Source organism: Psammomys obesus, unplaced genomic scaffold (genome assembly GCF_907164565.1).
Source record: "Psammomys obesus unplaced genomic scaffold, mPsaObe1.curated_primary_1811, whole genome shotgun sequence".
NCBI classification, from domain to species: Eukaryota; Metazoa; Chordata; class Mammalia; order Rodentia; family Muridae; genus Psammomys; species Psammomys obesus.
Window position 1 is genome coordinate 519087 of NW_026586383.1, and position 25445 is coordinate 544531.

General features: G+C 44.6%; 2 protein-coding genes across 4 annotated transcripts in view; both read left to right on the forward strand.

Moving 5' to 3' along the window:
• Elp6 (elongator acetyltransferase complex subunit 6) overlaps positions 1 to 1004 on the forward strand; it is a 16043-nt gene extending 15039 nt beyond the window's left edge. Inside the window, exon 7 of the mRNA XM_055601656.1 lies at positions 468 to 1004. Coding sequence (XP_055457631.1) covers positions 468 to 596 — 129 coding nt within the window. The 3' untranslated portion in view covers positions 597 to 1004. The remainder of the gene's footprint in view (positions 1 to 467) is intronic.
• An 8359-nt stretch (positions 1005 to 9363) lies between these two features.
• Positions 9364 to 25445, forward strand: part of Scap (SREBF chaperone) — a 59749-nt gene continuing 43667 nt past the window's right edge. The window contains exon 1 of one of the 3 annotated variants that reach the window (XM_055601854.1): positions 9364 to 9382. The gene's annotated coding sequence lies outside the window, so the exon portion shown is untranslated. Of the gene's footprint in view, positions 9383 to 9411; positions 9547 to 9965; positions 9985 to 25445 lie in introns of those variants that run through there. The other 2 variants (XM_055601852.1, XM_055601853.1) reach the window with 2 other exon arrangements.

Here is a 25445-nt window from a genome sequence, read left to right on the forward strand (position 1 = left end):
TTCTTTCTTTCTTTCTTTCTTTCTTTCTTTCTTTCTTTCTTTCTTTCCTTTAAGATTTATTTATTTATTTACATATATGAGTACTTTATCTGCATGTACACCTGCAGGCCATATCTCACCAAGATGGTTGTGAGCCACCATGTGGTTGCTGGGAATTGAACTCAGCACTTTGAGGAAGAGCAGACAGTGTTCTTAACCTCTGAGCCATCTCTCCAGCCCCTCTCGAGGACCTTTTCATCCTTTACTTTCCTATGAGAAGCAATTGAGCTGCTGTAATAGAGAGGCAAACCTTGAGAATGTTTGCTTCTGGTAATGTTTATTGTAGAAGTTGGTCCCATTAGCATATGGTATGTTTACCTGAGCTGTCATAGAAGCCTCAATGGAAGGTGACCAGGAGGCCCAGTGGGATTCACAGTGGAGCAGGTCCTTGGTGGTGCTCCTTGCCTCATCCTTCTCTCCTTCTGCAGCTGAGCATCCTCTGGAGGAAGCTGTCACAGACCACGGCCCAGCGGGATCGAAGTCTCACCTACCAGTACAAGATACAGGATAAGAATGTGTCTTTTTTTGCCAAAGGAATGTCTCCTGCTGTTCTGTGACCTGATTTGGGGACAACTAAAGTGACTTGGGATGGTTTTGAATGTGGAAGATAAATCACCTGGGCAGGAATGGGCCTTTGGACCTCTGGCACACTCTTCAGGCTGGACTGCAGCTCTGCTGTGACCAGGGAGGCTGGGATGGCGCTGTGAGGATGTGAACGCCTCTGCTCCCCAGGCTTTGCTCAGGAAACACAGTGAGGATGTGCACGTGGCTTCTGCTGAGAGAGGCTGCATGCTGAAGCGGTCCTTTGGAGCATCCCCTGTAACTTCAGCCTCACCTGGCCGTTGTTTGGAGGTTGTGCCATTAGGAGCAGGTAGAGTGAGGCAGTCAGGAAGTTGTCCTGAGTGTCCATCCTGGCTGACTTCTAGGATAACGATGGCTGGAATAAAGACAGTTCCACAACCCTCCTGGAGGTTGCCTTTTTTATGGTTCATTTCCATTTTGCAAAGTAGCTTTTGCTTGAAGTCCAGTGAGGAAATGGGCTTGGAGAGGAGGGAGGGACATTGGAAGCTTAGGGCAGGCAGTGGATAATTGAGCTGGAGCTGGACTCCAAAGCCCCCTGCCGACCTGCATTCATGGAGACCAGGGACAGGTGTCCCTCCCGATCCACTGCAGGTGTAAACCTTGTGTTTCTGCAGCTTGGCCATATGCTAGCCATCAAGAGCATGTCACCAGGACCTTGGTCATGTGGGGCCCTGTATAGGGCCCAGGTGAGTATGGCCTTGATGAAGAGAGTAAGGAAGTGTCTTTGCTGCCTGGCTGGAAGGGCCTTGGTGAGTTGCTAGCAACTCTCCTTTGAAGACTGTGGGGACAAGAGAAGGGAATTCTCGGGACCAGTGTTTTGTATGTGTGTGAGTGTGTTTTGGAGGGCAGTTTTAGACCTTGCCTGGCTGTCCTGGAACTCACAGTGTAGACCAGGCTGGCCTCAAGTTCTCAGAGGTCCACCTGCCTCTGCCTCCATAGTACTGGGATTAAAGGTGTGCACCACAGCTGGCTAAGAGGAGAGAGTTCTTATCCCAGCATCATGAGACGACCACTGGTCCCCCCCAGCTTCCTAGTAAAGGTCACTTCAGAGGGAACACAATGGTTAGTGTATTGTTTTTGCATGTAAATTGTGCCACTAGTAAAACTAAAAACTTTATAGAGTGTGTGTGTGTGTTCGCATACTGAACTCAGCTTGCACATGCTAAGCAAGAGCTCTGTGAATGAATTACACTCATAGTCTTCATTTAGTTATCAATTTAGAAATTAGCTCAAAACAACCTTGGAGAGGGAAAGGAGAAAGAGATCCTCCTCTTCCTCTGCCTCCCCCTTGTGTTATATGTGAGTGTTTTTCATAAAGCTGGTGTGGTGGCGCGCACCTTTAATCCCAAGTCAGGAGGAGGCCAGCCAGGTCTAGGCCAACCAGACCTACAGAGTGTCTCAAAACAAAAATAATTATTACATTTATTTCGTGTGTGTGTGTGTGTGTGTGTGTGTGTGTGTGTGTGTGTGTGCGTGCGCGCGCGCGCGCGCAGCAGCAGACACCTTTACCCAATGAGCTGTCTTTTTGGCCCCTCCTTTGTATTCTCATTGGCCTGTCTGCTATGATTCCTGGTGTATGGGTGGTTTCTTAGTTCCTGTCTATTGCTGAGGAGACACCGTGACTAAGGCAACTCTTAAAAAAGAAAGCATTTGCTTGGGGCTGGCTTACAGTTTCCGCGTGGAGGGAGCATGGCGGCAAGCATGGCGCTGGAGCAGTAGCTGAGAGCTATACCGCAATCCACTAGCAGAAAGAGTGAGAGGGGGTGGAAGGGAAAGGGGGGACAGTGGGCTTTTGAAACCTCCCTTTCGTCCCAGGGAGATCTCGGTGAGCTCAAAGCCAGCCTGGTCCCCAGGAGAACCAGGGCTTCTTACACAGAGAAACACTGTCTAGCGAAACAAAATGAAAGAAACCTCAAAGCTCACCCCCAGCGACACATTTCCTTCAACAAGGCCACACCTCCTAATTCTTCTAAATTTTTCCAACAGTTCCACTCCCTGGTGACCAAGCATTAGAATATATGAGCCTGTGGGGGCCGTTCTTTTGTTCCATAACGGGATCTCACTATGTAGCCCAGGCTGGCCTTAAATTCATAGAAATACTCTTTCCCTAGCCTCTTGAATCTTGGAATTCTACCTGGCTGTTTTAATTTTTGCTCATTCTGGTTTTTGAGACAGGCTCTTTCCTTGCTGTCACGGCTGGCTTTGAGTTCACTGTGTAGCCTGTCTCAAACTCTCAGTCCTCTGTGCTGCCTCTCGGAGGCTAGGCTTAAAGGCTCATGTCACTCAGCTGCAGCCATCCATCCATCCATTGGCAGAGTCTTACTATGTCACTGCTGCTGTTCTCACCCTCTCTATTTAGATCAGGCTGGTCTCAAACCCACAGAGATCTACCTGCTTCTGTCTCCCAGTTGCTGGGATTAAGGTTATATGTTACCATACCCAGGTATGTAATTTTTTTTTTTTTGAGACAGGGTCTCTCTCTGTAGCTTTGGCTGTCCTGGAACTTGCTCTTTAGCCCAGGTTGGCCCCGAACCCACAGAGATCCCCCTGCCTCTGCCTTGTGAGTGCTGGGACCCAGCTTTGTAATTTTATGTGAGTGCCTGTCGCTGGCAGAGCCAGAAGAGGGGATTGAATCCCCTGCAACTGGAGTTGCAGGTGGTTGTAAGCTACCATGACGGTACTAGGAACCAAACCTGGTTTGGTTTAGTACTCTTAACCACTGAGCTACCTCTGTAGCCCATTTTATTGTTTTAAAGTACTTTATTTCAAGGTGGGCATGGTGGTGCAAGCCTTTGGGAGGGAGAGGCAGGCAGATCTATTAGTTCTGGGCCAACATCATCTACATTGTGAGCTCCAGGCCAGCCAAAGCAGTGAAAACCTGTGTCAGGAAACTCAAACATATATTATAATCTCTAAATAAGTAAAACACAAATGTTTTATCTTTTAATTATCTGAATGCTTGTGTGTCATGCATACTATATCTGCATGAGTGCAGGTATCTGCTGAAGCCAAGAGGAGGGCATCTGTCTCACCCCCTGGAGCTGGAGTTACGGTCAGTTATGAGCAGCCTGTTATGGATGCTCTGAGTGAAACTCAGTTCTGCTACAAGAGCAGTATGAGCTCCTAACTGATGAAGCCTCTTCTAGCTCCTGATTCCATTTATTTAAAATGTCCAGAAAGAGCAAAATCTACAGAGATAGACAATGGATTAGTAGTTGTTTGGGGCCTGGGGGTGGGAATTGGGAAGTCAAGTCATTTAACCTCTCTAAGCCTTAGTTTATAGTTTACTCATTTAAAAAGTGGGAAGATAATGAAACTATTTAATTATTTCATTTTTATTAAAGTTTTCACTACATCTATTTATTTCCACTCATTTATTTTGTGTGTGGGTTTGCATGTGCCACAGCGCACATACGGAGGTCAGAGGGCAACCTGTGGGAATTTGTTCTGCTTGTGCATTCCAGGGATCTAACTCAGGTCTTCAGGCTTGAAAGCAAGCACCTTTACCTACTGAGCCATCTCAGTGGCCTAATAATTTCAAAAATTATCACACTAATTAATTAATTAAGATGGGTGGTGGTGGCTAATGTCTTTTATCCCAGCACTCTGGAGGCAGAGGCAGGCAGATCTCTGTGAGTTTGAGGCCAGCCTGTCTGTAGACAGGGTTTCTCTGTGTAGCCCTTGCTGGCCGGGAACTCACTCTGTAGACCAGGATGGCCTTGAACTCACAGAGATTAAAGGCGTGCGCCACCACCACCATCCAGCAAAAAGAAATTATAGGTATTTTGCCTGCGTGTATGTCAGTACACTATGTGCATGCTTAATGCCTGCAGAGGTCAGAAGAGGGCATTGGGTCCCTTGGAACTGGAGTTAGAGATGGTTGTGAGCTACCATGTGGGTACTTGGAAATGAACCTGGGTCCTCTGGAAGAGCAGTGTTCTTAACTACTGAGTCATCTCTCTACCTCCACCCCAAGTATTTACATTTATTTTTTAATTTTTTGTAATACTGGGGATTGAACCTAAATACTAGGCAGCATCTACCAAGGGGCTATATCCCCAGATCATATTTTTTGTTTCCTTGAGAAAGGCTCTAGCTATAAAGTCTGAACGGCCTTGAATTTACAGTGAACCTTCTGCCTTTCACCGACCTAGTGCTGGGATTATAGGCTGGAAATTTTGTTATTGTGTCCTTTATATGACAGATGGTGAAATCCTGCTAGGAAATACAGATACCAAATGCAACACTGAGAGTTTGAATTATTTTTAAGTGACTGTGTAACAGTAATTACAGTGGCTGCTACTTACTGGAATCAAGGGATTTTATGTGTTCATGTTTTGATTTAATTTCTTTCAGAAGCCTCAGAGAGTGGTGTTCTTAATTATGTCCTGGGTTTGGCTTGTAGTTTGAGGTTTCCTGAGGTTAAATAGATTCTCTCAGCTGCAGAGCTATAGCTTATATCTGAACTGGATTGAAACCAAGGAGCCTGGTCCTGCAGCAGCCATTTTTTGCTTGATCATGTTGCCAATTGCAATCATTTTTTTTTTTTTTTAAGACAGGGTCTCAGTATGTAGCCCTTGCTGGTCTAGAACTCACTATGTAAACTAGACTGGCTTTGCCCTTGCCTTCCAAGTGCTAGAATTAAAGGTGTGCACCCTTATGTCCAGGACATGTTCTCAACCTTCCTAATACTGCGACCTTTTGATATAGTTCCTCATGCTGCGGTGATCCTCAACTATAACATTATTTAACATTATTTCATTGCTACTTCACCACAATAATTTTGCTACTGTTATGAATCATAATGTAAGTATCTGACATGCAGCCGCCAAAGAGGTTACGACCCACAGGTTGAGCCGTGTTGTCAGTGTATGGTGATAGTTTGCCTCCTTCTTCACTGATGCTCCTTTCCCTCATTCCTGAGAAAATCTTAGTCCAGAAGCCCTTCCCTGTGTCTGTCCCCAGGCTTTGGTCTGTGTGGCTGCCCTGCCTGCCTGGTGTTAGCAACAGATTGGCCTGTCCCTGACCTTGACAGGAAAAACCACTTTCCCCCAGTGCTAGATAACAGACCCAAGGCCTAGGACACCAGTCCCCAGCTGTGCAAGGCTACTTTATGTCGCTCCTGTTTGGTTCCTTGTCCTGGACTGCCTGGTGAAAATGCAGAGGCCCAGGCTAGCCATGGCAACATAGTGATACTCTAGCTCAAAAATAAAATAAAATACATGCTTATCTCTTGCATGCTGTTTTAAAGAGAACAGCTTAGTTGGAGCGATTGGATGGGGAAAGGGCAAGGTGTGGGGTTGACAGCAGTTCCCAAAGTTTCCTCTCTGGAGAGAGGACAATCCAGTGGGCCTAGGGCTCAGCAGAACTATGGTTAGTCTTAACTTTTCCCTAGGTGCCTGTGTTGTGAGCTGAGTTCAGAACCACAGTTTTTTCAGGAACAAAGCAGTAAAAGAAGAGGCTCAACCCTGCAGGGCCGTAACAGACTCAGTCTGGAAGCTGGTGGGCGCTGCTGGAGAGATGGCTCAGTGTGGAGAGCACTTGGCTAGCATTCTTGGTGTTAGGAACAAATATTCTTGGTGTTGAACAAAGACACATGAATTAAGTGAAAATAACCCAGCAAGGCAATTTCTTTTTGCAAGAAGGACAGGCTGGCAGGCATACCAGGGCAGGACGTGCACTTGGTTTTTATTCTAATGCGGGTGGTGACTTGTGCCTTTTCCCTTTTGGGTGGAGTCCAACCTCAAGAGTCTTTTGAAATTAACTAGTTTTAAAAGAATGTATGTAAAGGAAATTAAAAAAAAGGGGAAGGGGAAAGAGGTTCTCTGCTCTGGACTATCATGTTCAGGGACAATTGTGTGTGTGTGTTGGTGTGTCTGCATGTTTCTGTGTCTGTACATCTGTGTGTGTGTGTGTGTATGTGTTGTGCAAATAAAAGTTTTACCAGGCCGGGCCTGATGGTGCATGCCTTTAATCCTAGCATTCAGGGAGGCAGAGGCAGGCAGATCACTGTGAGTTCAAGGCCAGCCTAGTCTACAAAATCGAGTCCAGAACAGTCAAGGCTGTACAGAGAAATCCTGTCTAGAAAAACCATTAAAAAAAAAAAAAAAAAGTTTTACTAGGTGGAGGGGATTGAGATCTTAATTCTCTACATAAAAGTTTTACAAGGTGGGGAGATTTATGGAATATTATGCCCTTGGAGGGCAGGTTACCTTTGATAAAAACAAACAAACAAACAAACAAACAAACAAACAAACAAACAAAACTATTTCTTATAATTGAGGCCCTGGGCTTGGATACCAGAAAGGCAAACCAAGAAACAAACAGCCCTAAAAAACTAAATGGGCCTCAGTCATAGAGCATTCATATTCAGATGGGCTCAAGTCTGAGCACTCAGAATAAAAGAAGACACCCAACAAATAAAACTGTCAACCCCACTAGGAGAAGCAAGACAGTGGTGGGAGGAGAAGCCAGTGACCAGAAGTGAGGTCCATCCCTCCCAGAGCTTGTAGGAGGACAAATGTGGTCTATGAAGGGAACTTGAGGGAGTGAACTCAGGTTGGGGCAGAAATGAAGATAACACTTCCTACCCTGCTTTCTTTTATTGCTTCTAATTAAAAAAAATAATATGAGGGGCTGGAGATATGGCTCAGAGGTTAAGAGCTCTGGCTGCTCTTCCAAAGGTCCTGAGTTCAATTCCCAGCATCCACATGGTGGCTCACAACGGTCTATAGTAAAATCTGGTGTGCAGGCAGAATGTTGTATAAATAATAAAAAAAATCTCTAAAAAATGAAATGGAAATTTTTTTTTCTTTGGTTTTAAAGACAAGGAAGCCCTTGGCATGTATAGCCTTGCAACTCATGATGAACTCACAGCGTTCTGCGTCAGATTCTTGAATGCTAGGGTCACAGGCAGTTGCCACCACCCCAGGCGTTTTAGTTTGCTTCTCTGTTGCTAAGGTAAAAACACTAACTCAAATCAACCTGGGACGGGGGTTGGGGCTAGAGAGATGGCTCTGTGGTTAGAAGCATTTGCTGCTTCCGCAGAGGATCTGAGTAGTTTTTCCAGCAACTACGGGTGGCCCACAACCATCTATAACTCCAGGTGCAGGGGAGCTAAAGCCCTCCTTTGGGAACCAGGAACATATGTGGGGTATATACATAGCAGCCAGTAGGCTAACCGCTCATATACAGAAAACAATAAACAAATATTTTAAGAAATCTACTCGGGAGCAAAGGGTTTATTTGACTTGCAATTTCCAAGGAGGTCCAGGCAAGCACACCAGGTAAACTTTTTGTTTTATACAGTATCCTGCCTGCATGTGAGCCTGCAGGCCAGCAGAGGGCACCAGATCTTCTTATAGATGGTTACATGCCACCATGTTGTGGCTGGGAACTGAACTCAGGACCTTGGGAAAACAGCCAGTGCTCTTAACCTCTGAGCCATCTTTCCAGCCCCCTAACTTTTTGTTTTGTTTTTTGGCTTAGTAATGAGGTTTGAGCTCAAGGCCTTGATGCTAGGAGAGTGCCTTACCAACAGACTACATCTCCACCTTTTTCTGGTGAGAAGTGGGGAATGACAGTTTCCCGTGTGTACCAGACTGGCCTCAAACTATAGCCTTGGACTTCTGTTCCTCCTGCCTGCACCTCCTGAGGGCTGAGATTATTGGTTTGAACCACCATAGCCAGGTTACTTGGTGCTGAGGCTCACACCCAGAGCGCCTTGCTTTCCAGGCAAACAGTCTACCAATTGAGCTACTTCCCTACCAGAAACCTGCTTTATAGACTAACTCTCATTCCAAAGCGTAACCCCGAATACAGGCTATAATACCAAAGGTCAAAATCAGACACTTGTTCTGATTTTGAAACAGGGTCTCACTGTGTAGCTCTGGCTGTCCTGGACTCACTATGCAAACCAGGCTGGCCTCACATACATTCAGAGAGCCAAGAGCTGGGCATTGGTAGTGTGATCAAGATCTCTCCACATGGACCTGAAGAAAGATGAAACGCATAACAACCATTGTTGGGGCTATTGCTGGGTGCCTGGGACCTGCCTCACTTTCCCCTTTCGTGAGAGTCAACTCTATTTTCAAGGTCAAATGAGAGAACACACAGCACATGCTTAGCTTAGCCCTTGACCAGGGTAATCAGCATAACACGTTACGTGTGCAAGCCAATTGATGGCAGGTCAGCAGCTGGGACTCCAACAATCCTAATCCTTTCACCTAGGAATAAACACTGCTTATACATCTATCGTCTCCCACCCTACCATATGCATTGTATTTCTAACAAAAATGGAGTCATACATTGTCACTTAGTGTTCATTAAACATCCTCGGTGTGGGAGGCTCCTGTATTGAATTCATCAACTACATGCATTTGCTACTTAACTCAGTTGCTTTTAATTCCGTTTGTTTGTTTTTGATGTGGTGCTGTGGATCAAACCCAGGGCCTCGGGAGTCCGAAGCAAGTGCTCTATCACTGGGCCACACTCCCAGCCTCGTTTCTAATCCTCTAGTATTATAAAGCACGGAACAGGAAGGAGCCTGTTGTGCATGTTCTAGGTTACGTGCTGTCAAAACTCCTAAGCGCTACTCGCCACCTTTTTCCATCTTCGAGCCACAGGCTGCTCCCGTACGGCCTCCCGCGGTAGTGCGGCAGGAGGCCGCCAGAGGGCGTCCCGGCTCCGCCGGCGGAGATAGACTACGCATGCGCACGCCGCCGGGAGCACGTGTGGAGGGCGGCGGCGCGGGAGGGGAAAGGTAGGAGTTGAGAGGTGAAGGGGCGGGGAGCTGCGCGGCCGCCGGGCGGCCGGGGGAGAGAGGGCGGGCTCCAAACACCGGACCACGGGCTGGGAGCGCGCAGGCCGCGCTCCGCCGCCCCGCCGCCCCGCCGCCGCCGCCCGGGAGCTGGCTCGCCGCCACAGGTACCTCGGCGCGCGCCTCCACGGCGCGGCGGGGCCCCGGCTCCGGCCTCGCGCCGCCCGTGCCGAGGAGTTCCGGGATGGGGGCGAGCCCGGGCAGGGGCGCGCGGGCGTGGGCGCTGTCCAGCAGCGCGGGAGGCTCGGGGGACCGCAGTCTGGCACGGGGGCCGGACCGTCGCGCGTCCCCCTTCCCGACCGCGCCCCCGCCCGGGCCGAGGTGCCGGGGTCGCGAGGGGTTCAGGCTCAGTGGGCTCGGGCAGCCTCGCCCTGGAGCCCGCTTTGGGGTTGTCTGGGGTTTCCGGAGCGAGAGCTGGACCCTGTGACTCAGTCCTCCCCCTTTGCGAAGATCTGATAGGCGGGCAACACGTAGCCTGCTGGGCGGGCTCGGTTTCTGGGCTTATGTGTTGCTTAAACCTAAACTTTGCTCGTGTTTACTTCCAGGTGGGTTTGTTGCGTCAGGGTTGTAGGGTGAAAGCGCCAGTTGCGGGAAGCGCCGGGTCCACACCGCATCACAGAAAGTTGTGCAGATGGAGGCGATGAAGAGGGCAGTCGCCCCTTGCTTTGCTCATTTTCTTAATCTCTTACCGTAGCAGAGCTGATGATTAAACTGTCTCTGGTGATCTTGCGGTAATTTTTGTGAGGTCGACGAAGGAACAGTCTTGAATGATGTTATCTTTGTGTGCGTTTGTAGATTTCGCTCGTGCGGTGTGCTGCCATCTCAGGGTCTTGTGCTGAAGAGTGAAGCTTTTATTAGAGTCAGGATCAAGTGTATCTAGTTAGTGCTGAATGCATTTTAGGTGTATCCTGAGTGATGCTTAATTGAAGATTGTATCTTTTTAAGTATTAATGTATGTCAGATCTAAAGTTTTTTTTTTTTAATATATATATTTTCAGCATGTCCACTTGGCACATGCTCTCTAAAAAAAAAAAAAAAAAACAACCAAGAGTATATACAACTATAAACATTATTTCTATACTTACTATTAAATTATTGGGGGTGTGGAACTAGGGCATTGTTCACTGAGCGACACCTATGCTTTTTATCTTGGGTTGGGCTTCATTGCCCAGGCTGACCACAAAGTTTCATCCTCCTGTCTCTCTTTCTCTTTTGTTACTGTGGCAAAAGAAAGAGAGGGAGAACCTCTCCAGAGGTTTCCATGTGCTTTATAGTCCCTGGCTTGGAAACCCTACCACCAATTTGGATTACTGTCCTGAAGTGGGTAAAAAAAACTTTGTTCTTAGTTTGTGGCTAGAACACAGAGCCATAAAAACTGTGATTTGCCTGAGGTCATACACAGACTGCCTAACTGTCCAGCTGGGAAAGGAACCATGCCTGCTGTATGTATGTATTTGTTAACGTGGGTGGTGAACTTGAGGGCTGCCACAGTTCAGGAGCACTTCAGATGAATGTGTCTCGGAGAGCCTAGAAGACCCTTAGGATCATGTGCTGTTTGCTCACGCTGATTATGGATGTCCATTTGTTGGCTGTGAGGGCTACAGGGTTCCAGGGTCATCCAGCCTGTACAGGATCAGGCCTTCAAACCATGTCTTCCAGATTGCCACGTGAGCTTCTGCCCCTGTAACTTACGACTGTCCTGAGTTTCCAGGTGATTTTACCACCTGAGGTGATACTTGTGGGTAGTAGTTACTGAGCTTTTTCAGTGTGTGTGCTCGGGGCTCTAGTGAGAGTGTATCTCAAGCCCCATAATGATCAGAGGAGATGATAGTGCTAACTCCTTCATGGGTGAATTTCAGGCACGTTTGCTCACTGACCACGGGTGAGTAGCCAGTTAGGGGCTGTGCCTGTGTGCAGACTTGTTTGCCTGACAACAGTGGGTGTCTTCCTGCAGATGTACCCACTGACTTCATAGTCTCTCTATTGTTCTATTAGCAAATGGGAGGTGGGAGAGTGGAGGGAAGCAGCCTGTGTCATGGAGCTGAGTCCAAGATGCTTGTTATACTTTTCTAATTTTTTAATTTGGGGGAAATGATACATAGCAAAATTTATAATTTTAATGATTAAATATAGCAGTCACAGATATTAACTATACTCACAGTGTTGTTGTATAGCTGTCATTATTATCTGTTTTCAGAACTTTTTAATTATTCTACACAGAAATAGTTCTGAATTTCCTGTCTTCCAGTCCTAGGAACCTCTGTGCTACTTTCTGAGTCTGTGACTTTGCTAATGATCAGTTCTGTCATGTAAGGGAAATTGTAATGAACACTTTTTAGATTATTTTATTTTATGTATATGAATGTTTTGCTTTCATGTTTGTATGTTTACCGTATGTATGCCTGGTGCCCCTGGAGGTCAGAAGAGGGTGTCAGATCCCCTGGAACTGGAGTTAGGGGTGGTTGTGAACAACCAACCCTGATTCCCTGCAAGAACAAGTGCCTTTAGCTGCTGAGCCATCTCTCCAGCCCCATATCTTTGAATTCTTTTTATTTTTGTTTTGTGTGCACTGGTGTTTTTGCCTGCATGTCTGTCTGTGTGAGAGCATCAAATCACCTGGAGCTGGATTACAGACAGCTATGAGCTGCCATGTGAGTGCTGGGAATTGAACCCAGGTCCTTTGGAAGGGCAGCCAGTGCTCTTTAACCACTGAGCCATCTCTCTAGCTCCTACCTTTGAATTCTTACTTTTAGTTCATTGTATATTTTCTGCATGTTGATTTGGATATACAGTTATCCCTCAGTATCCATGGGAGATTGGGTGCCCTTTAGGGTATCTGTGGGGTTTGACAGTTTTCTATAAAATAGCATGTAATTGGGCTGGAGAGATGGTTCAGTGGTTAAGAGCACTGGCTTCTCTTCCAGAGGACCCAGGCTCAATTCCCAGTGCTCACATGGCAGCTCACAACTGTCTGTATCTCCAGTGCTAGGGGATCTGACACCCTCAGACCAGTGCACATAAAATAAAATTAAATAAGTAAAATAGCATGTAATTTGTGTATGACCTGCCCAAATTCTTTTGTATGCTTAAACCATCTGTAGGTTGTTTGTTACACTTACCCTAAATGATCTTTAAGTTCTTTGCACATTTTACAATTTATTTTGTTTTAAAGTTTATTTATTTTTATGTCTATGGGTGTTTTGCCTGTGTATGTGTGTATGTGTTCCACATACACAGTGCTCAAGGAGCAAAGGGGCTATCAGATCTTTTGGAACCGGAGCTAAGATGGTTGTGAATTGCCATGTGAGACCCGAAGCAAATCTTGGTCTCTGGAAGAATAACCAGTGCTTTTGACTGTAGAACCATGTGCCCACTCCCTAGATGTATTTATAATATTTTTAATTACATGTAGGTGTTTGTGTCTGTGTGGGGGTATGGTCTCATAGTGCAGAGTCCTGAGGAGTGGAGAGGCTGGGGCTGGAGTTACAGCTGTTTGTAAGCTGTCTAATGTGAGTACTGGGGATTCAGGTCAGGTCCTCTGCACTCTTAACTACTGAGATGGCACTCCAGCCATCTTCGTGTGTGTTGTTTTGTTTCTAAAGATTTATTTATTATGTATTCAGTGTTCTGCCTGCACACCAGAACAGGAGACCAGCTCTCATTCTACATGGTTGGGAGTCACTGTGTGGTTGATTGGGAATTGAACTCAGGACCTTTGGAAGAATAGCCACTGCTCTTAACCTTTGAGCCATCTCTCCTCTTTGCATGTTTTTGAATTGTGTTGATTTCTCTTGTTGGGTCACAAAGGTTCATTATATATTCTAGATATTAATCCTCTGTTAGATAATGATTTGCAGATAATTTCTCCCATTTTTATGGCTGTCCTTTGTTCTTAAAGAGGACCTGAGTTTGGTTCCAGCACCCACATAGTGCCTCATAACTGCCTGTGACTCTAGCTCTTCTAGATAGATTCCACAGGTACTGAATTCATGTGTCTCCTCTCCTATATTCACAGTTAAAAATAAAAACAAAGTTTTGTTTTGTTTAGTTTTTCTATACAGGGTTTCTCTGTGTAGCCCTGGCTGTCTTGGAACTTGCTCTGTAGACCAGGCTGATCTTGAATTCAGGGATCTGCCTGCCTGTGCTTCCTGAGTGCTAGGATTAAAGGCATGTGCCACCATACCTGGCTCAAAAAACCAAAATAGAGATGATAGATAGATAGATAGATAGATAGATAGATAGATAGATAGATAAAACCAAAATAGAGATGATAGATAGATAGATAGATAGATAGATAGATAGATAGATAGATGGATGGATGGATGAAATAAAATGAAGGGCTAGAAGAGGACTCAGAGAATAAAATCACTTGCTCCACAAATCTGGTGACCTGCTCTTGACCCCAGAAATCACCTAGAGATAACTGACTTTATAAAGTTGTCCTCTGACTTCCTTATGGGTGCCCTCAGGTGCATGTGTACACACAATACCCCCCAAGGTACATCTTTTACATATAATAATGTAATAATATTGCATTAAAAAAGTAGCTTGGTGGTGGTGGTGGTGTATGCCTTTAATCCTAGCACTTGGGAGACAGAGGCAGGTGGCTTTCTGTGAGTTTGAGACCAGCCAAGTCCACACAGTGAGTTCCAGGATAACCAGGACTACAAAGAGAAACCCTGTCCCGAAAAACCAAAAAATAAATATAATAAATAATAGAAACGTAAAAGTAAATCTATCTTTCTTTTTTTTCTTTTTCTTTTTTCTTTTCTTTTCTTTCTTTTTTTTTAGACAAGGTTTCTCTGTGTAGCCTTGGCTGTCCTGGAACTCACTATGTAGACCAGGCTGATCTGGAACTCACAGAGATCCTCCTGCCTCTGCCTCCTGAGTGCTGGGATTAAAGGTGTGTGCCACCACCATCTGGCCAAAAGTAAATCTTAAAAAGAAAACTTACAGGCCAGGTGAAGTTTATGTGCTGGGGGGAATGGAGACTAGGAAATAGCAAATTATAGCTATATTGCATTTTGGGCTGTGTCCTCACAGCTAGCCCACCAACACACCACTCTTTGCCTCCTAGTGTGTAGAAAAAGGGTTGGCGATCTACCTCAGCAGTTACGATACGGCCGCTCCCTGTAAGTCCAGCCTTGGAAGACCAAGACAAGGCGAGGAAGACTAACCATGTTGCCAAGCTCTGGGTTGGTTAAGGGACCCTGGCTCAGTGAATAAGGTGGAGAATCAATTGAGAATGACTGGCAACTACAGGCTTCCACATGCACACCCATCCATACACATGTGCATACACACACATACAAAAACATGTATAGGCACATGAATGCCACACACATAAAAAGTGGAAAAAGAAAAAATTACAGGAGTTTTGCAGCTTGCTTTGGGCTTAGCAGCGAATAGGATGGGAAACCCGGGGCAGATGGGCAAGAAAGAGTTGCAGGGATAGAGTGTTCTCTGATAGATGCAATTGGAAGGGGCCCTGCACCCTGCAGCCGTAGTGTTTAGGGTTTTGAGGACTCCCAGATCCTCCCCCAGAAAAGGGACACCAGGTGAGTTTCCTATGTGGCTTTCTTCTGTGTCAATCTCTACTCAGAGCCAGCTGTTTGCACTCATTGTGGTTAGAGTGGAGCCGTCGTTCTTCCATACAGCATTTACAGTAAGGAATCTTGAGGTGGTTGTGATAGAGCAAAGACTTATCACGTCTTCTATTTTGGGGATTTGGTTATATAAATTGTCTGGAGTCTTGGCATCTTCCATTAGAGCACATTATCAGCAGGAAATCAGGCAAGAGGCTTCCAGGTAGTGGACTTGGTAGGAGTGCAGATCCTGGCTTTGCTTCTGCTAGCACCTGCTGAGTCTGAGAGCAGCTTCCTGGGCCAAGCAAGGGTTTTATCTATTGTAATGAGACTTGTAAGGGCCTCATTTTTTTTTTTTCTTTCTAGCTTTTAAAAATAGATTCTCTGGGAGCTGGAGAGATGGCTCAGTGCTTAAGAGCATTTGCTCCTCTTGTAGAAGACCAAAGTTCGATTCTCAGTATCCACATGAGGCAGGTCATAATTACTTGAAACTCCAGTTCTAGGGAGCTGGACACTGTACTCCTTCTTTGCTCCTTGGGCATCTGTCCTCATACATATGTAGATGCACATATATGCACTGAATAAACATTTAAAATTAGATTCTTTCCTCATAAGTCTCCATAGCTAGCAGTGATGGATCAGTTCAATCATTTTTCAATAATTCCTGACAAGGTCACAAAGGGATAGAAATGGACCCTTTATTTGTTGGTACTTAATTGTGAAGATCATGTATGTGCCTATGACAGACATCACAATAAGTACAGCTAGTTCTTCCTTTAATGGAGGTCTTACTGTGCCATCTCAACAATGACTCTAAAATTTATTTATTTTTTATGTACATTTGCCATACATATATATCTATGTGAGGGAATCAGATCCACTGGAATTTGAGTTACAGACCAGAGAGTTGTGAGTTGCCGTGTATGTGGTGGGAATTGAACCAGGGTCCTCTGGAAGATCAGCCAATGCTCTTGACTGCTGAGCCATCTCTCCAGACCCCTCAACAATGACTCTTAACATGCAGCAAAAATCACCCTCTTTAGTGCTTGTGCTTCAGAGTCTCTGAAATCCACCTCATTCATTAACTGAAATGAAAGGAAATTCCTTTCTATTTTCAGTGCATTTAGCTTGGCTTGCTGAAAATGCCTCCAGATTATTTGGCTAATTTTGATGCTTAGAGAAGCTAAGTTTCTTGCCCTGAGCATTGCTAGTTTGCAAAATAACTTAAACGAAAAACAACTTTTCCCCTGAAGATGAATTGTTTACACTGGTGGACTAGTTTAGATCAGTGGACAGCAGAGACTTTCCACCTTGGTCCAAAAGAGGCACCAGGTGCACCAAGGGAACACACGCTGACTCAGCTGAGACCTTCTCCCTTGGGGGACTGCAGTCAGTAAAGGGCACTCAAAGTCTCTAAATGAACACAGAGCTGGAAATACAGCTGCAGAAGCTCAGAGAGAAGCTGCTGCATCTACAGGAAAGCTTCATTATTTTTGAATTTTAGCTTTTAAAATGCAGAAATATATTTACAGAACAAAAGTTCAAAAGTTTAACAGTGTGCACAGGAAAGTGTTCCTTCTATTCTGCTCCTGTACAGATCTTCTCCCTAGTGACAGTATGCTCTTCTCCTATGTCCAGAGTTATTTTATGCATCTACAGACAAATACGGAAAAGTGGTTTTTTTTTTTTTTTTTTTTTTTTTTTTTTTAGATAGGGTCTCTTTATGTAGCCTTGGCTAGCCCGAAATTCACTATAGATCAGGCTGGCTTTGATTTCACAGAGATCATCTGCCTCTGCCTTTGCAGGTGTTGGAATTAAAGGTGTACATCACCATGGCCTGGCTTCCTTTTGTCCTTAAGGTGTGTTCTGGGGATTAAACTCGGGCTGTCAGGCAAGTGCCTTTACCCACTGAGCCAGCTTGCTAGCCCTATCTTATAATTTTATTCTTAGATTTGAATTTTACTTTTTTTTTCTTTTTCTGAGACAGGGTTTTTCTGTGTAACCTTGGCTGTCCTGGACATGCTTTGTAGACCAGGTTGGCCTTGAACTCACCGAGATCTACCTACCTCTGCCTCCCTAAGTGCTGGGATTACAGGCATTCACCACCACGCCCGGCTGTATTCTACAGGTTTTTACCAGTACATCTATTATACATTTGAGATTTATTTTAGTGTGAAATATAGTTTGAAGCTATTTTTTTTCAGATGTGTACCTATTTGTGGAATACCTGTTGTTGAACAGTCATCTTTCTTTCAGTTGCTTAAGATTTCTCCTTATCATATTCTATATGTGGTATAATTTGCATGTACTTGTAAGTCTGTTGATGGAGTTTTTGTTGTTACAGAAATCTGAATATTTATGTTTTAGTACTCACTTTTAATACTCTATGATATTTGATAAGCTTAGTTGCACATATACACATACATGCAGACAAAGCACCCATACACATAAAATTAGTAAATCTGAAAAATGTTTAAAAATTCAGTCCTGTTTTTTTGAGACAGGTTTCCCGCTGTAGCCATAGCTATCCTAGAACTTGTTTTGTAGACCAGGCTGGCCTTGAACTCAAAGATCCACCTGCCTCTGTCCCCTAAATGCTGAGATTAAAGATGTGTGCCACCACTGCCCGACTAAATTCTATCTGTTTTTATTGGGACTATGTTATGTTTTCAGATTAATGAAGGAAGAATAATTTCTTTTGAGATAGTGTCTCATGCTGGGCTGGCTGGCCTGGAATTCTCTGTGTAGATCAGGCTTGCCTCCATCCACATCACCAGCTGTGGAGCTGGTGCTAATGGTGTGCACCACCACACCCAACATGTGGTGTCCTTACTGTGAACAGGACAGGACTTTTCTCTTTGTGCAAGTCTTTTGTTTCGTAGAGTTTAAAGGAACTTTGTTTCTCAGATCTTTTTGTTTTGCTTTTTTAGTGTTTGAATTATTTACAACTCCTGCTTATTCGTGATATATTTCTTTTTAAAATTTGCTGATTTATCTTGTGTGTGTGCACTCACATGTGCCACCATCGATGTGTGTAAGTCAGAGGACAGTTTATCCCTTTCCACCCAGGGAGTTCTAGAAGCCAGCTCCAGTCATGGGCTTAGTGACAAGTACCCTTATCTGCCGAACCATCTTACCAGCTCTGGCATGGATTTCCTACCTGTTGGTTTTCACTGACTTATGTGAATCTTTTGTCAAATATAAAAGATTTTTAGTTGATTTTATTGGATTTTCTAATAACATCTGCAAAGATGTTGGTTTCACCTTTCCTTCTTAGTTACCTAATTAGGAATGGGTTAATTTTATTTGTCAGTTTGATTAGAGTGAGACAAGCACCTAGATTAGTAAACCCTCTGTTTGTACCTGTGACGTTTATTTCCAGAGAGGGTTAGCTAGGGCTTGGCCTGCTTAGGCAGCCCCACCGAATAGACAGTGCCCAAACTGAATAAAAGGAGGAAAAGAAGAAAGCCTGCTACTGTAGACATTCTCTGTGTATGTCTTTGTCTGTCTGTCTGTCTGTCTGTCTGTCTTTCTCTGCTTCTTGGTCACCATGATGAAGCTGCATTGTGCCACCATTCCTTCTCTACCATACCAGATTAAAACATCTGAAACTGAGGAAAAATAAATAATTCTTTTAAGTTCTTTCAGTATTTTTGTTTGTTTGTTTGCTTGCTTTTTGTGAGACACGGTTTCTCTATGTAGCCTTGGCTGTCCTGGGCTCGCTTTGTGGACCAGGCTGGCCTCCAACTCACAGAAATCCGCCTGCCTCTGCCTCCTGAGCCCTGGGATTAAAGTCACGTGCCACCATGACCAGCATCAGTATTTTGTCACAGCAACTTTGTCTAAGTAACGAGAAAATTGGTCCCAGAGAAATGAGGTTGCTGTTGAGGCACCACGCCTTCTGTTTCTGAAGCCTTTGTAACTGGTATGTAGCAGCTTTAAAGAATGTAGAGCTGGGATGGTGGCACACCCTCCTTTAATCCCAGAGGCAGGTGGACCTCTGAGTCTGAGGCCAGCCTGTTCTACAGAGTGAGTTCCAGGACAGCTATGTATAGAGACTGTTTCAAAAAGGGGGGGTTGGGGTTGTAGCTGTGGACTAGGAAAGGCCTACTATACTGTCTACAGAACTTAGTAGGTGATTCTGGAAGGAACAAGACGAGAATACTGATAGAAATATGGACAGTAAGGGCTGTGCTGAGAGGTTTTGGGTGGCAGTGAGAACTCTGTTGGAATTAGACTAGAAGTAATCTATGCTTCATTGTAGCAGAAAAATTGTCTGTATTTTGCCTAGGCCTGGTACAGGCTTGTAGTCCCATCTCCTGAGCAAGGCTGAGGCAGGAGGATGACAAGTTCATTACCTGCCTAGGCAACTTACTGAGACCCTGCTCAATTTTTTTTTTTTTTTTTTTAAAGTGAAAAGGGAAGTGACTTCGTGGTTTAGGCCCTAGGTTCCACCTTTGTACCAGAAGAAAAAGGAAATTGTGTTTTGTCTGAGTCTGAGATTTTGTGTGAGACTAATTTAAGCATACACAAAGTCCTGGATTTGATCCCCAACACTACATAAATTGAGTATGGTGGCAAATACTTGTCATTCTAGGAGTCAGTAGGTGGAGATGGGAGGATCAGAAATTCAGGTCATCCTCGGGTATCAAAGAATAAAATAAAATAAAGAAGGCAGAGGGAAGGTGGGGTTGATAGGTATAGGGTGTAGGAGAGGAGAATTTAGGGATAATAGTAATCAGGATATATTATATACATATATGAAATTGTCAAAGAAAAAAATAAAACTTTCTTCAAGGTGATAAAATTATTTATCTGGTGAGGAAATTTCAAGGCATTACAGCATTCGGCTGGGATGGTTTATAGTGGCATGTGGGAAGATAAAGCAGAACTGAAGGATTTCAGAAACTTGCAATACACTTAGAGAAAGAGCAGGAAAGCTTGGCTGCTGAAGCCGTTAGGACTGTCAGAGAGTCCAGGTATAATACTTTGCAATGAAGCAGTAGGAAGGAGACACAGAGCATCTCAGAAATTGGCTGTGTTCTACCCATAGTGTCATGCTCAGCATGTAAAGGTTTTAACTCATTTGAGAGACTGCTGTGAGAAGAGAGTGCTGGGGTGCTCCACCGCACAGGTTTGCCTAGAGTTTTACCTGGGCTCAGTCATCCTGGCACCCAGAGGCCACTGCAGCCATGGTTCAAGGGGCCCTAGCTAGTGCTTGAGTTGGCGACATCACGTGGTGTCACTGTAATGAAGCTCTGCAGGAATGAGGGCAGGAGTTATGGTTGTGGATGCGTCGACCTAATTTTTCTTCTTTAATTGTTTTTTTGTGCTTTGTTATGGAAATCAGAGGACAATTTGTGGGAGTCACTTTTCTCCTTTCACCGTGGGGATCCCAGGAACTGAACTCAGGTCATCATGTTCAGCATGATGTATCATTCCATACCGTTCTGCTGGGCCTGGTGGTGCACACCTTTAATTCCAGCATGCAGGAGGCAGAGGCAGGCGGATCCTGAATTTGAGGTCAGTGTGCTCTATAGAGCGAGCTCCTGGACAGTCAGGACTACACATAGAAATCTTGTCTCAAAACAAACAAACAACTCAAAATCCCCCCAAAACAGAACACACACAACACACACACACACAACACACACACACAACACACACACACAAAACACACACACAACACACACACACACGAAAAACTAAAACGCCAAAAAAGCAAAGCCTGAAAGACCAAGGAATGTATGTCAAGGTCAGGATCCCCATGGGTGTCCTTGAGAGTGCAGTGACTACAGCAGTGAGTGGAGCTGGAGATGCAGTGGAGACCCCAGAAGTCAGAGATGCCAAGAGCCTGGAAATTCTCCTGAGGAAGGACATGGGCGTGAGCAGAGCCAGCCTGATAGAGAAGCCTTGTGGGTTACGGCCAGCAAGACCGCAGAAGCAGATTGTTCTTTAGAGTCAGATCACATCCTGGTTTAAAGCTACAGGGTTTGGTATTTGGCCCTTCTCCTTTTCTTTACCACAGTTTTTCCCTTTTAGAATGGGAATGTTGGGGCTGGAGAGGAGGCTCAGCAGTTAAGAGTACTTGTTTTTGCATAGGACAGCCACTAAGATGGTGACTCAAAACCTTCCATAACTCCAGTTCTAGGGGATCTGACAAACCAAAGGTACCAGGCACACGTGTGGTAACAGAAATACATGCAAGAAGAACACTTACATAAAATAAAATAAATTTAAAAAAGCTATTAAATAGAATGGGAATGTTTACTCATTGTTTTTTGTTTTGTGGGAGGAGTATTTAAACACCCTCCTCTCTTCAGCCAGGGGTTTGCCTTAGGACAGGCTTTAAACTTGGATTTTTGGTTTTTTGGGTGTCTTGCTTTGTAGCCTGTTGTGGCCTCAGGTTCTAGTTCAGGGCAATCTAGAATGGATTGTCCTGCCTCAGCCCTCCCAGTGCTTGGTTTCTAAGCATGTGCCACTATGTTTGAAGTGTTGGAACAGTAAAGACTGGCCACAGCTAACAGTTAAGGCTGAATGCATTTTGGATTATAAAATGAACATGAGCCTTTTGGAGGCCAGTAGTGGGCTTTTGTGGAACAGGAGATGTGTTTGGGTATCATATTGACAATAGATAACCTTGCTATAGTTAATTGTGATTCTTGATTGGATTGAGAAGCACCAGGATGGATAGTAAAGTACACATATGTGGTAGTCTATAAGGATTTATTTCCTAGAAAGGTTAAGTAAGAGTTAGGGGAGATCAGCCCTAAAGGGAGGGCTCCATCCTATAGCCTGGGGCCAGTGGTATGAAAGGAAGAAAGACAAAGCCTAACATTCATGTATTTTCCCTCTGCTTCCTAGTTATGGTACTGTGAGCTGCTCTGCTCAGTCATACCATCCCTGCAGAGGTAGGCCAGAATCTCTAAACTGTTAAGTTGTTTTTCTCAGGTATTTGTCATAGGCACACAAAGTGTGAACAATACACTGTGTCTTTCTCTTGTGTAACTGTAATAGCTAGTGACTCCACAACAGCAGTAGATAATGATGAGTAAGTGAAAATCCTTCTTTGGCCCCAGACTTAGTGGGTATTGTTGCCTATCTGCTGCCAGAGCTTCTGGTGTGCTCCTGGAAGGTGAGAGGTAGGTTTGTGGTGACCAGTGTCTTGATAATTTGATTTGGCTGATTTGCTCATTACTTATACTTATCCAGAAAGTTGTGGGGTTTTTTGGTTTGTTTTGGTTTTGGGTTTTCAAGACAGGGTTTCTCTGTGTAGTCCTGGTTGTCCTGGAACTTATTCTGTAGACCAGGCTGGTCTCGAACCTTGAACTAACAGAGATCTGCCTGCCTCTGCCACCTGAGTGTTGGGATTAAAGGTGTGCATCACCACCAACAGGCTTTCCAGAAAGCTTTGTTTTGCTTGCAACATTGTCTCATGCAACCCTCCAGACTGGCCTGGAACTGACTAGATAGCTGAGGTTGGTCTTGAACTCCTGATCCCTCTGCTTCCACCTCCCAGGTGCTGGTATTATTAAATCTTCATCACCAAATCCCACTTTTTGTTTTGTTTTGTTTTGTTTTGTTTTGTTTGTTATTTGAGACAGTTTCCCACGTATCCCAGGCTGGGTTTGGACTCCACAGGTAACTGAGGTTGGCTTTGAATTTAGGCCTTGCACTCTTTATCCTCCTGCTGTCTTCAAAATGTTGAGGTTATGTCTGTGCACTTAGTGCAGGAAGTTTTTATTGTACTAAGAACTGTTCTAGGCACTGGTGTACAATCATGGACAAGGAATCTGTTTATCGTCTTGTCAGGGAGCAGACCACTAATAATTCGAAAGTTTTAAATGCTCTGAAGGAGAGTTGGCTCTGTGAGAACAGTAGAGGGAACTACTGGTGAACGTACGGTCAGGTGAGCTGTTCTTTGTATAATGACCTGAGATAGGATAGATGTAAAAGACCCAGCCTATAAAGAGAAGACAAATAGCAGAGAGAACAGGATGTGCCAGGGCCTTGATGGAAATGAGGCTGGCACTTGGATTGGAAAAGGACAGAATCAGGGAGGTGATATGAGGTGAAGTTGAGGAGTACCAGGGCGGGTGTTGCAGAGCCCTTGGAGACAGCGACAGACATCTGGGTTTTGTTAAGTCTACAAGGGATCTGGCCAATGGTTAAGGTATAATTTGTACTTTTTGACCATTGAGAGAAGTAGCTCAGAAGAGGGCAAGAAGGGTAGCAAAGGGAACAACTCAGCTGGAGGGTTGGTGGGGTTTGGCGAAGGGGAAAACTACCAAGTTTCTGTCTTGGTGTCTGTGCAGATGTGAATACAAGATGAGGACTGAGATTAGAAAGTGTGCTTGTACTGTGAGGGAGAGGGAGAGAAATTCAGATGAGAGATTCAAATGATGCATCAAATGTGTTAGTAAAACTCATGATTTGTCTAACGTGAATTAGCTCATTTACAGTAGTAAACTGAGGAGCAGTGTCAGTAACATGAGGCTTGGTGACCTCATAACCTGTAGCAATAGAGAGATTTTTAAGAGTAAAAACAACTGGGAATGGGGCTGGAGAGATGGCTCAGCGGTTAAGAGCACTGGCTGCTCTTCCAAAGGTCCTGAGTCGAATTCCTAGCAACCACATGGTGACTCAGAGCCATCTGTACTGAGATCTGATGCCCTCTTCTTCTGAGCAGGCAGAACGATGTGTAAATAATAAAAATAAACAAATTTTAAAAACAAACAAAACAACAACGAACTCAACAACTGGGAATTCGACAGAAGTATACTTCTCTAGTAGAGGCGTGCGGAGCGTGGTGACACTGCCCACATCTGGGCTCTTAGGAATTTGAGTGCAGTGTAGTTGCAGATGCTTACCTGTTTGTCTATGTGTGTGTCTCTCTCTCCCTTTTAAATTTTACTTTATTTGTGTGTGTGTGTGTGTGTGTGTGTGTGTGTAAGTCAGAGGACAACCTTCCGTAATTTTCCTTCTAAATCTAAAAAACATATACAGGTATTGTATAAATCCTGTGTACTAAAAAATACATAATGCTAAAGAAAGAAAAAAAATACAGACGGAGAAGCACTTGGCTTTGCAGTCTCAATGTAGTAAATATGTTAGTTCTTCCCAGAGTGATATACAGATTTAATATAACTTTTACCCATATCTGAGGCTCACTGATGAAGAGCACAAACTGCTTTTCCAGGGGACCAGAGCTCAGTTGTCAGCACCAACATCAGGTGGTACTGATGCTGCTAGCCTGCATGGTACCCACAGTTACATGCATATATCTCCCCCACATGTGATTAAAAATAAAATAAATATAAAATAAAAGCCAAGCACAGTGACACGAGGCCTGTAATCACGGCACTTGGAAGGCTGAAGCAGGAGGGTTGAGAATTCAGGGCCAATTCGATCTTCCTAGTGAGACCCTATCTTGGAAAAAAGTGATGGAAATTCTCATGGATGTGGACTGTAAACAGGATTATTTCAAAACGTATTAATGTTTGGAGAGGCAAATAAGCTAGAATATATAAAATAATTTGTTTTAGGCAAAATGAGGTAAACAAAGGCAGGAGGATCAAGAGTTCAAGGCCAGTGTGAGCTATAGGGCAAGACACTGCCTCAGATAAAACCAGACTTCGGATATAGCCCAGTGGTACAGTCCTTGCCTAGTATGACCGAGGCTCTGGGTTCAAGTCCAGCACTGCAAAAAGTATAGACAAGAGAATGGCATGTAAAGAGTCACTGTCCATTTCAAGATTTGATAGTTGCAGCTGGGCATGTTGGTACACACCTTTTATCCCTGCCCTTGGAAAAAAGAGGCAGATGTATCTCATGAGTTGGAGGTCAGCCTGGTCTACCAGCCTGGCCAAGGCAATACAGTGAGATCCTATCTCAAAAGAATGAGCAAATAAAAAAAAAATTGATAGTAATCAGCAATAGATCATTGAAAAAAATAGAGAATCCACAGATAGATGCATGAATAGCAGGTTTTGTTTGTTTGTTTTTTGGGAGTGGGTATAGCATGTTCCATGTTTCTCAGGCTGGTCTTGAACTTACAAACTCAAGAAATCTTGCTTTTGCCTCCTGAAACTATTACAGACTTGTACCCATACACCCATTTAACCAATGGCTTTTTTTTTTTCCAGTTTTTTTGAGACAGGGTTTCTCTGTGTAGCCTTCACTGTCCTGGACTCACTCTGTAGATTAAGCTGGCCTTTAACTCACAAAGATCCATCTGCCTCTGCCTCCCAGAGTGCTGGGATTTACAGGTGTGTGCCACCACACCTGGCTACCAATTGCTTTTTTAGCAGAGGTGCCAAGGCAATTCAATGGAGAAGGGAGAGAGTCTTCAACAGATGAGGCTAAAGCAAATTACTATCCTTGTGGGGGGCTAAGGTGGAAGGAGAGAGAGAGAGGGAAGG